This window comes from Myotis brandtii, unplaced genomic scaffold (assembly GCF_000412655.1).
Source record: "Myotis brandtii unplaced genomic scaffold, ASM41265v1 scaffold684, whole genome shotgun sequence".
Lineage (NCBI taxonomy): Eukaryota > Metazoa > Chordata > Mammalia > Chiroptera > Vespertilionidae > Myotis > Myotis brandtii.
The window spans coordinates 322729-333629 of NW_005370673.1; the positions used below are offsets into that span (position 1 = coordinate 322729).

The 10901-nt window shown below is 43.0% G+C and overlaps 2 protein-coding genes across 2 annotated transcripts in view; one reads left to right on the forward strand and one right to left on the reverse strand.

Annotated features, from left to right (window-relative positions):
• IARS (isoleucyl-tRNA synthetase) overlaps nucleotides 1–10901 on the reverse strand; it is a 108207-nt gene that overhangs the window by 8989 nt on the left and 88317 nt on the right. The window contains exons 27-30 of the mRNA XM_005881654.2: nucleotides 7581–7693; nucleotides 6008–6103; nucleotides 5051–5227; nucleotides 3951–4056 (exon numbers count right to left, since the gene is read on the reverse strand). Of these exons, the coding sequence (XP_005881716.1) occupies nucleotides 3951–4056; nucleotides 5051–5227; nucleotides 6008–6103; nucleotides 7581–7693 (492 nt within the window). The remainder of the gene's footprint in view (nucleotides 1–3950; nucleotides 4057–5050; nucleotides 5228–6007; nucleotides 6104–7580; nucleotides 7694–10901) is intronic.
• Nucleotides 1–10901, forward strand: part of LOC102246088 (selenoprotein K-like) — an 18586-nt gene that overhangs the window by 2157 nt on the left and 5528 nt on the right.

Below are 10901 nucleotides of genomic sequence, written 5' to 3' on the forward strand. Positions count from 1 at the left end.
CAGAGAAATTATGAACTGATACATGAATGAATAGAGTTAAGATTCGTACGGTTCCTTGCTGTGGTGGCTGAGAGCAGACATACGACCAGAACGGTAAAAAAGCTTTGGTGGCTGAGAGTAGACAAACGACTGCAAAGGGTTAATCCTCACCTGAAGATGATTTTTATTTAGAAAGAGAAGAAAGGAAGAGAAAGAGAAACATTGATCTGTTACCTCCCATAGGCACCCAAACTGGGGATTGAATCCATAACCTGGATTAGTGCCCTGACCAGGAATCGAACCAGGGACCCTTTGGTGCACGGGATAACACTAACCAACTGAGCCACGTGGCCAGGGCTGCATTTTTTTTTTTTTAACTTTTTCATTAATTTCAGAGAGGGAGGGGGAGGGAGGGAAGGGGGGGGGGAGAGAGAGAGAGAGAGAGAGAGAGAGAAACATCAATGATGAGAGGGAATCATGGATTGGCTCCTCATGCACGCGCCCTACTGGGGATTGAGCCCACATGTGCCCTTGACCAGAATAGAACCCAGGACCCTTCAGTCTGTAGGCTGACGCTTTATCCACTGAGCCAAACTGGCTAGGGCCATTTTCTTTTAAACCAAATTTATTTTACTCTCTGTGGATCAGAATGGGTGATTTCTATTATTATATCCTCCAGTCCACGGATTCTTTCCCATCTCCTTTAAACTGTTGTTTAGCTCATCCACTGAATTTTTGTACTTTAGTAATAGTTTTAAGTTCTAAAATTTCCATTTGATTTTTCCTTTCTTTGCTGAGACTCTCCTTTTCATTTTTTCCTATTGTGTTTGTAATTATTCTGGGAAACATTTTCATTATGGCTGCTTTCTATTGTGGAATAATTTTAACATTTCTGTTATCTTGATGTTCATTCACATATAGTGATTGCTTTTTTTCATTTAGTTTGAGATCTTCTGGTTCTTGTCTCTTTCCAGCCGGTGCCAAGCCATGGGCATCTCTCGGGACAACTGGCACAAGCGCCGCAAGACTGGGGGCACGAGAAAGCCCTACCACAAGAAGCGAAAACATGACCTGGGACACCCCGCTGCCACACTAAGATTGGACCTCGCCGCAGACACAGTCCGAGCTGGGAGGCAACAAGGACGAGCCTTGAGGCTGGACGTGGACAACTTCTCCTGGGGCTCAGAGTGTGGTACACGCAAAACAAGGATGACTGATGTTGTCTACAATGCACCCAGCAACAAACTGGTCCGCACCGAGCCCCTAGTACAGAACTGCATCGTGCTCGCTGACAGCACACTGCACCGACAGTGGAACGAGTCCCACTGGGCACTGCCCCTGGGCCACAAGAAGGGGGCCAAGCTGACTCCTGAAGAGGAAGTTTTTAAACAAAAAACGATGACAGAAAATTCATTAGAAATATGATGGAAGGGAAAAGAATGCCATAATCAGCAGTCTTCTGGAGGAGCAGTGCCAGCAGGCGAGCTCCTTGCCTGCATCGCTCCAGACCAGGCAGGTGTGGCCACCCAGAGAGCTGTGTGCCCGAGGGCAAGGACCTGCAGTTCTATCAGGAAAGTCACAGCCCAGAAAGGCAAGTGACTCCTCTTCCCGCCCATCTTAGCTCAGGTAACCAAGGTGTTTATTCTAAAAAAAAAAAAAAAAAAAAAAAAAAAAAAAACCTCAGTTCTTGGTATGATGCATAATTTTCAGTAAAAACCTGGACCCGGTAGGTTTTATGAGCTGGCTCTTAGTTAAATCCATTTTAGCTGAGCTTGTCTGACATCACAATGTCAGGGGAAAGCTGGCACTGCTTCATTGCTGCTTAGTGAGAGGATAAGTCCAGGTTTCCTATCACTGACACTCCTTGTCATTGCTGGGGTATGGGGACAAGGGAGTTCCCACTTCTCTCTTGGCATTCAGTGATAAGCCCTCTTGGCTACGAAGAGTTGAATGGCCTCCTCACTGCTCCCCAAATGGCCTTCAATGATAGCTTGTCAGGATGTATGTGGCTTCATTACCACTGGGGAAGAGATGCCTTAGTACACATGCCTGAGTAGGACGGAAGTCCGAGCTCCCCACTTGGTCTTCTCTGACACCACCATGGCAGTGGGGCTGGGAGCTCCTCAGCTTGGCAGAGGCAGGAGTCTAGGCTCCCCACTTAGCGTGTGAGTAGTAGTGAGGTTACAAATGTTCTGTTATGTTCGTGGGAAGAGAACAGTTGTTGTCTAAGTTTTCCGACTTGCTGGGTTGCTGCTCTCCTGGTCCTTCATCTAGAGAGAGCAGGATTTTGTCGGAGCGTTTGTTCATGCTCACTGGCATTTCCAGACTGCCGGCTTCTTCAACTCCAAGTCTGGAATACATATGAGGCAAAAAGAAAACCCAGAGAACACAGTGCTGTTTTGTTGCTTGGTCCCTAGGTCCCTGGCTGGTGTGCCTTCTTCCCTTCCCTTGTAAGAGTCTTGGAAATGTAAGCTGCAGTTTTTCTTTTTTGTACTGCAAGTACAAAGCTTAAGCTTAAGCTTTGTTTGCCTAGGAGTCCATTTCAAAGACAGCTACGTCCAATACACACACATCGCCAGCCACTTGACTGGACAAAAAGCCAGGCTGAGGTCCTGCACTGCGGCTCCTTTGTTTTAGGGATCGTGGTTGACTTCAATAACTGACATTTGAGCTACTTGTTTTCTCTTCCAATGCTTTACATCCCCACGCTTATGTTTTAAGTTCACCAATAACCCAGCCCCCACAACCTTACTGTGTGGCCCCATGTGTGCCGTGTAACGTCTAGGTTTTGTTAGTCATAAATCTGCATATTCCCAGGTTCCTGATGGTTATTGCTGAAGGGTGTCTTAATCATAGTAAGAGTCAAAAGGCTGGTCTACCAATACCCTTGGTTATTGACAGGCTGGGACAGTACAGTCTCCTCATGTTGATTTTTATAATGATGCGTGTTTATAGCTGTACTTTGTTGGAGGAATAGGGAAAAGTACATCTACTCTATCATCCTAGTGGTGCAGGTCTAGAAATTTACTCTTGTGGGTTCCTTTTTTAAAAATGTTTTTATTAATATTTGAGAGAGAGAGGAAGGGAGAGGGGGATAGAAACATGGATCAACTACCTCTGGTACATTCCCTACTGGGGATCAAGCCTGCAAACTGGGCATGTACCTTGATGGGGAATCGAACCAGTGACCTCTTGGTACATGGGACAAAGTTCAACTAACTGAGCTACATCACTCAGCTTTTGTGGGTTCATTTTAAAATATTTATATATATATATATATATTTATTGATTTCAGAGAGGAAGGGTTCATAGGTCAATGCTCAATCACTGAGCCATGCTGGACATGCTGTGGGTTCATTTTGATAACAATTAAAAAGAAAAATTTATACAGTTTTACCAACCCTATATAATAAAGAGCTAATATGCAAATGGTCATCACACCCTCGCGCTGGAACTGCTCAGACATTCAACAAGGGGGGAGAGAGGAATGGAGACCAGCCAGGCACAAATGAGGTCAAGAGAGAGGAATGGGGACCAGCCAGGCTGCGGCCCGGGAGAGGGATAAGCCGTCCGCTCTGTGGTTCCAGGTGCCTGCGGCTGTGGCCCAATGAAGCTGCCTGTCCATGGTCCCCTGCTGCGACAGGCCGGAGGAGGGAATCCTGGGTCCCGGGTGCGGTGCGAGGCAGAGGTGGTTAGGGGCGATCAGACAGGCAGGCAGAGGGGATGGGGCAATCAGGCAGGCAGACAGGCAGGCAGGCAGCGAGCGGGTAGCAGCCAGCGGTCCCAGATTGTGAAAGGCAGTCGGACATCCCCTGAGGGCCCGGGATTGGAGAGGGTGCAGGCCGGGCTGAGGGCGCCCCCCCAGCACGAATTTCGTGCACCAGGCCTCTAGTTCTATTATAATCGCTTCAAAGATATTCATAGGTTTAAGTAAAAAATAAAATACAAACAATAGAATTATCTACTCTTACCTTGCTCACTGCCATTTGCACAAATGTGAAGATTGACATATGCACAAGCAGGGCCAGGTGTGGAGGATCCCCTGGTGAGTGTAATTTCCAGGTCAGACCCCTTTAACTGAGCAACAGGAAGAAGTGATTGTGTAACTGCAGCATCTAACCACAGGGTCACAAATAACATAGCAACCATTTCTTTTTAAGAGCAAGAACTTTCTACAATTCTGAGAGATTATTCAATCCCATCAATAAAACAATCAAGGGCTATATTCCCCCCTTTTCTTTTTACCTTGTTTTTTAACACATTGTATGCGGGAAACGTATTTATACGTTTCAGAATTTTCACATATTTTATTATGTTTATTTCAATTTCCAGTGAGTTTTCCAGTATTTGTCTGTTTAAAATTTAAGAAAAATAATTCAGTATACATTTTATAGTAAATCACAAAAAGTTTCATTGAAAAAAATATGTAAAACTAAAGTTATCGTAATTTTACTGAACGTTGCCATTTGCGCAAAAAATTAGCAAAAATGGCCCGCGCCACCTGTTAGCGCGCGATAAAAACTACCCGCAAACAATGTGTTAAAAATATACACAAAATAAACAATGAAACCATCTTGTAAACGGCCCCACTGAAAAGACAGTCATTTCCAGCCCTTACCTGTCTATCTTATTTGCCCTATACCAAGTCGGAACAACATAGGAAGCAAAAGATTCAATAAATTACTGACAGATTTTCTTCCCCTGTTATAAATGACCAACTTCGGGCTGTGCCTTGTTATCAGATTTCCATAGTCACCTCTAAAATGTACCAACAGGAAATGAAATTTTAGTTTCATGTATAACCTACTACCTTAAAAGTTAATTGCTTTTCAAGTCAATTGCAGTTTAACAGTAATTCTCAGAACCCATGACACTGACTTCTGTAGTTTCAGACACAACTGTAACTCCTGGCTGCCTTCCTTCCCCTCTCCTGTTCTGGACGTCATCTCTCTGACCCTCCTGACTGTCATCCAGAGCCATTGCTAATGGGGAGACAGAATTATCAAGATGTGAGCACATAAACTTAACTAAAATCTATAACTAAATCTCTTAATAGTTCCACAGAACTCACCTGCATTTTTTCCTGAATAAGGATTTTATCTGATGTAGCGACTGGATATGGTTTCAAGGGAGCCTTTATGGTGGCAAATATGAACTCCATGTGGCTTTCAATAATGGTGCTCAGATAATTTCCTTCAGACTTTGCTGTGTAATAAACTGTTATTTCATCAGTGGGAACCAGATTGCACTGAAAGCACATACAGAAAAAGTAAAATGGGAAGCACTTGATTAGTCAGCAGGTAAGATGCTGTTGAAGAAGGGCTGACAATTCCATGCTGAGTCATCCTGGAAGGGACCAGTCTTCGTCCTGCTCTCCTGGGAAACGAAGGCAAAGGCGTGGCGCAGTGAGAGCCACTCCCAGAGCTCTGTGCTAGCCCAGAGTTCCATGCCCCTGTTTCTCTGCTGGAAGTGGCCTCCTCAGACCCTAAACTACAGATTTCAAACCTGGCCTCATGAGGAGGGCCGGTGGGTGCCCTCCTAGGGATAACAGCTCCTTGGCTCCCTCACCTGGTGAGGGCAGGCAATGGGCTCAGCCCTCCTGTCCTGGCTCCCAACTTCTGAATAAGGAAGGATCAATCCTTCGGTCCAGATACAACCCTACCTCCCCTGAGCCAGAAGCCCTTTGATGCTGATGTGACTGCACCTCCCCTCTCACACAATGGCCCTCTTATGGCCTTCTGCGCCCGCCAGGAGGGCTATGGACCTGGAAGATGGTTTTGTGGAAGCTCAGGGAAGTGGGAAAAGGAGGACAAGGGGCACCGCTGGCTGAAAGCTCCCAGTCAGAGAAACAAAACACCCACATCCAGCCTGGGAGTGAATAAGCAGGGAGGGGGGCCCATCTCCTGTAGAGGACCAGCTGAACAAACTCATGTTCATTAAGTCATTACCTACCTCTCCCAACCTCCCCAATAAATAAGACAAAACAAACAAAACTTCAAATCAGCAGCTTACTCTCAATGTGACAAACCTTTTTGCGAAGTTTCTGGATGCGATTGATGACTTCCCGAGCCACCCCTTGATCCACCATTGCCTGGTCAGGGGTGACATCTAAGAGAACCAAAGCCTGCAGGAATGAACAGAGCATACCATGACAATCAAATAGAGAAAAACAGTTCTTTCAAATTCAGCAAAATGCTATTTAAAACTAAGCTCTGAGAAGTCTAACATGCAGCACTATTTATTCACAAAACTAAGCAAAGAACACAGTTAATCTAGTTTCTTTATAGTTCGGTTCCTGTTTGTAACCAGGGTCCTTCATATCTGGAGAGAGGGCAGCTTTCCCTTTTTCTTCTGCAGGGTGTGCTCACAGGAGACCGTGAGACTGGTCTGTTAGTCTCTCAACTCTGCTTTTTTGGTCTGTTTAATAAATAGTGCCAACTCTTGTAATAAAAATATCAGTAGTCATAAAGCCTGTAGAACAGCTTTTCAAATGGATCTACCACAACAAATGAATTAAAGGCAGTACCTGCCAGTTTCTTAAGCCATGACCCCTTTTTATCCTTTGGTTTATTAGTGGGATTCAAGAAGCAATTTCTACAAGTTTAAATTGCCACCTTCTTGTCAACTTTGTCTACTTTTCTCTCTCACCTATTCTGAAGGTTGTTAATGATGATGTACTAATATAAGTATCACTTCTAATAGAGGGGAATATACTTATAAAGTAGGTAAGATCACCATTTATCGTAAAGGAAACTCAATCAGAGAAGTTAAACTTTGTGAAGGTGCAGAAGTCAGCAATGGAAATGGATGAGGAGTCAGGCAGGTTGGTGGGCCCACACTGACCACTTCAGGCCCTCCCTCCCATTGGCTGGAGCCCGGAAGGACTGCACCCGCTGTGTTCACAATCCTCCCTGCCCTTCTGGCTACCTCGCCTTTGGCTCTGCACCAGTCTGCCTACATGTTGTCTACAACTAGCTTAAGCCCTGTGCAAAGGCTTGAGGAGGCTGGCCTCTTCAGACAAGGTACTCCTCCCCTCCCCTCATCTGGCATGGTAGCCACAGAGGGTCTCCATCAAGCCCCCACTCCCACAGTGGAGCCCCAACAACCTATCTACCCCGAGAAGTCTGATCAGGAGTGAAAGGAGATGCTGTGCTCCATCACAATAAAAATGTTGACCCCAGAATCCAAAACTGCCCGCACTCCCTAGCCATCTACCCACACTCGATAGGAGCTCTTCTCTGGACTTATTTCTACCAGATAATTTATCAGGCAGAATAACATGTGGCTCACTCTCCTATCTCCATGACTGGCTTATTCCTTGAAGAGTGGGGTAACATCTGACTCCTTGTAGTATGACCCAATACTTAGGACAAGTACTCCCATGTAGAAGTCACAAAATATCTATTTATGCACTGGTTAAAAGGCATATGTAAAGAGCGTATCATAGAGAAGTTTAATAAGCCAATTTAAAATGAATAACTGGTTTGTTTAACACCAACACAAGCTGTTAATAACACTTTCAGGAAAGGCACAGGTACAGTATAATTTCTCCACTATGATCTTATTTTTATCAAGAAATGCTCTAGGGCACAGAAAAATACCTGAGCGTCCGAGTGTGCTTCAAACTGGGCTGTCTCAACTGTTGCTTGATCAAAGGTGTACATAAGGCGAATGTCATCTTCATGCAATTCATGGCCTTCCACAACAATGGACCCTAGTAGAGATGCAACTGCCACTGTTAATCAGTCCCTCTTCCTCCACAAACTGTCCTGCTACAAGTACATTGTGCCACTTTTTGACAAAATATTTGTAGCCTCTACAGAGGCTTCATGATATCAAGTCCTCCTGACCCAATGTCTATGGCTGTATATAAACTCCCAGGTCCAAAGACATGCCAGGAGGCCATGAATCCCCGCCTTAAATACAGACTTCATGATGTAATGAAGGATGCAGTCTTTAGAGTCAAATCAAATGAAGGCCCACCCCTCAATGATGGTAGGGCCTCGGTCCCATTGTGTGCTGAGCAGTGTGCCATCAGGTAGGTTAAATAAGGTGAACAGTATGATATTCTCAGTGTAATTCCTGCCAGCCCAAGCAGAGGAACCACCAAGGCTGGCAATTCCCATCTTCAGGAAGCCCGTGTGGTTACCATTCATGTTCTTGGTCTCTGAGCACTGAGCTGCCATTCTCACTTCCTGTCACTGGGATCTCAAATTTATTTTGCTTTCCATCAGTGCAGATCAGTCTATTCAGAAACTACAGTTTAAAAATGGCCGCCTTTTGGTTTCAAATATGATGTATTTCAGAAATTTTTGATATTTTGGCTATCTGATAAAACAACTTAGATTCACAACTGGAAAGATGATCAAAGATTTTATTAATTTAATATATCAAGTTAAATTAGTTATGACTCAACTTTTAGTTGCTAGCCTCTCATGTAAGACCTCCAGATAAATTTTATCAAACAATTTGAGGAATCCTAAGGACATTTCCATCAACACTCATCTGAGCTGAGTCTTTAAATATCTTTTCATGTCACTTCTGTGCTTATGATTTTCAACTTTAGAGGGAGCCCTTAACTTCCAAAACCTTGCATCCCCGGACAGCTGCAGATGCTAAGTGGCTGTAAAGAGGCCAATCATGATTCTAATCACAGCAGAGCCGATAACTTCTGAACCCATGGATATGAGAGCTGACTCCTTTCCTAAACTCCTCAGTGTCCCACAGGTTTCCATCCCAGCACTTTCAACAATTACCTCCATATGTCTTCCACGTCAACCAGCACAATGAGGGTGAGAACAACGTCTGTCTTATTATTAAAATCTATGTTGCCAGTGCCACCCAAACAGAAGGGCTCTGAGTGAACAGAGCCATCCTTGGCCAATTAAGAGACCAGTATGTGAATTCTAGAAATTTTAGAGAAACTGACAGGTTCTGACTTAAGTCATCATCTCCCCCACCTACTCCCAATAGCACCCCCAAGGGTTCTTTCTCTTTGACGAGGGCAGATTTTCTGTGCCCACATTAACATTTGTAGAATTCAATGGTAACCATCTGATTCTGTAATTTCTACCTAGAAATTTAGTCCAAAGAAATCAATTTCACAAAATATTCACATGAAAATATTCATTGAAATATAACATAGTATTAAAAAGAATGAAAAAAAAAACACATAAGGTACCAATAATAAAAGACTGATTAAAACCATTATCAGATATCCATATGAAGGCAAATTAGACAGTTATTGAAATAGGATTTTAAAATAAACACTTAGAAAAGTTTATAATATATTATTAAAAATGCAAAATAAGCCCTAACCGGTTTGGCTCAGTGGATAGAGCGTCAGCCTGTGGACTGAAAGGTCCCAGGTTCGATTCCAGTCAAGGGCATGTACCTTGATGTGGGCACATCCCCAGTAGGAGGTGTGCAGGAGGCAGCTGATCGATGTTTCTCTTTCATCGATGTTTCTAGCTCTCTATCCCTCTCCCTTCCTCTCTACAAAAAATCAATAAAATATATTTTAAAAAAAAGTAAAATAAAAAGGGGAAACAAAATGCAAAAATGAATGAGAAACAAAATTTAAAGTTACAGTGTGATCTGTTTCTATGTAACTAAAAGGAAATGAATCAGAATTTTATGTAAGACCTCCAGATAAATTTTATCAAACAATTTGAGGAATCCTAAGGACATTTCCATCAATTTCCATCATCACTCATCTGAGCTGAGTCTTTAAATATCTTTTCATGTCACTTCTGTGCTTATGATTTTCAACTTTAGAGGGAGCCCTTAACTTCCAAAACCTTGCATGCCCGGACAGCTGCAGATGCTAAGTGGCTGTAAAGAGGCCAATCATGATTCTAATCACAGCAGAGCCGATAACTTCTGAACCCATGGATATGAGAGCTGACTCCTTTCCTAAACTCCTCAGTGTCCCACAGGTTTCCATCCCAGCACTTTCAACAATTACCTCCATATGTCTTCCACGTCAACCAGCACAATGAGGGTGAGAACAACGTCTGTCTTATTATTAAAATCTATGTTGCCAGTGCCACCCAAACAGAAGGGCTCTGAGTGAACAGAGCCATCCTTGGCCAATTAAGAGACCAGTATGTGAATTCTAGAAATTTTAGAGAAACTGACAGGTTCTGACTTAAGTCATCATCTCCCCCACCTACTCCCAATAGCACCCCCAAGGGTTCTTTCTCTTTGACGAGGGCAGATTTTCTGTGCCCACATTAACATTTGTAGAATTCAATGGTAACCATCTGATTCTGTAATTTCTACCTAGAAATTTAGTCCAAAGAAATCAATTTCACAAAATATTCACATGAAAATATTCATTGAAATATAACATAGTATTAAAAAGAATGAAAAAAAAAACACATAAGGTACCAATAATAAAAGACTGATTAAAACCATTATCAGATATCCATATGAAGGCAAATTAGACAGTTATTGAAATAGGATTTTAAAATAAACACTTAGAAAAGTTTATAATATATTATTAAAAATGCAAAATAAGCCCTAACCGGTTTGGCTCAGTGGATAGAGCGTCAGCCTGTGGACTGAAAGGTCCCAGGTTCGATTCCAGTCAAGGGCATGTACCTTGATGTGGGCACATCCCCAGTAGGAGGTGTGCAGGAGGCAGCTGATCGATGTTTCTATCGATGTTTGCTCTCTATCCCTCTCCCTTCCTCTCTACAAAAAATCAATAAAATATATTTTAAAAAAAAGTAAAATAAAAAGGGGAAACAAAATGCAAAAATGAATGAGAAACAAAATTTAAAGTTACAGTGTGATCTGTTTCTATGTAACTAAAAGGAAATGAATCAGAATTTTAACAGTGCCCCAGCACCTAACATATTATATACCTCTAAAATATGTGTGTGTATATTTTTTATTGATTTCATATATCAATAATA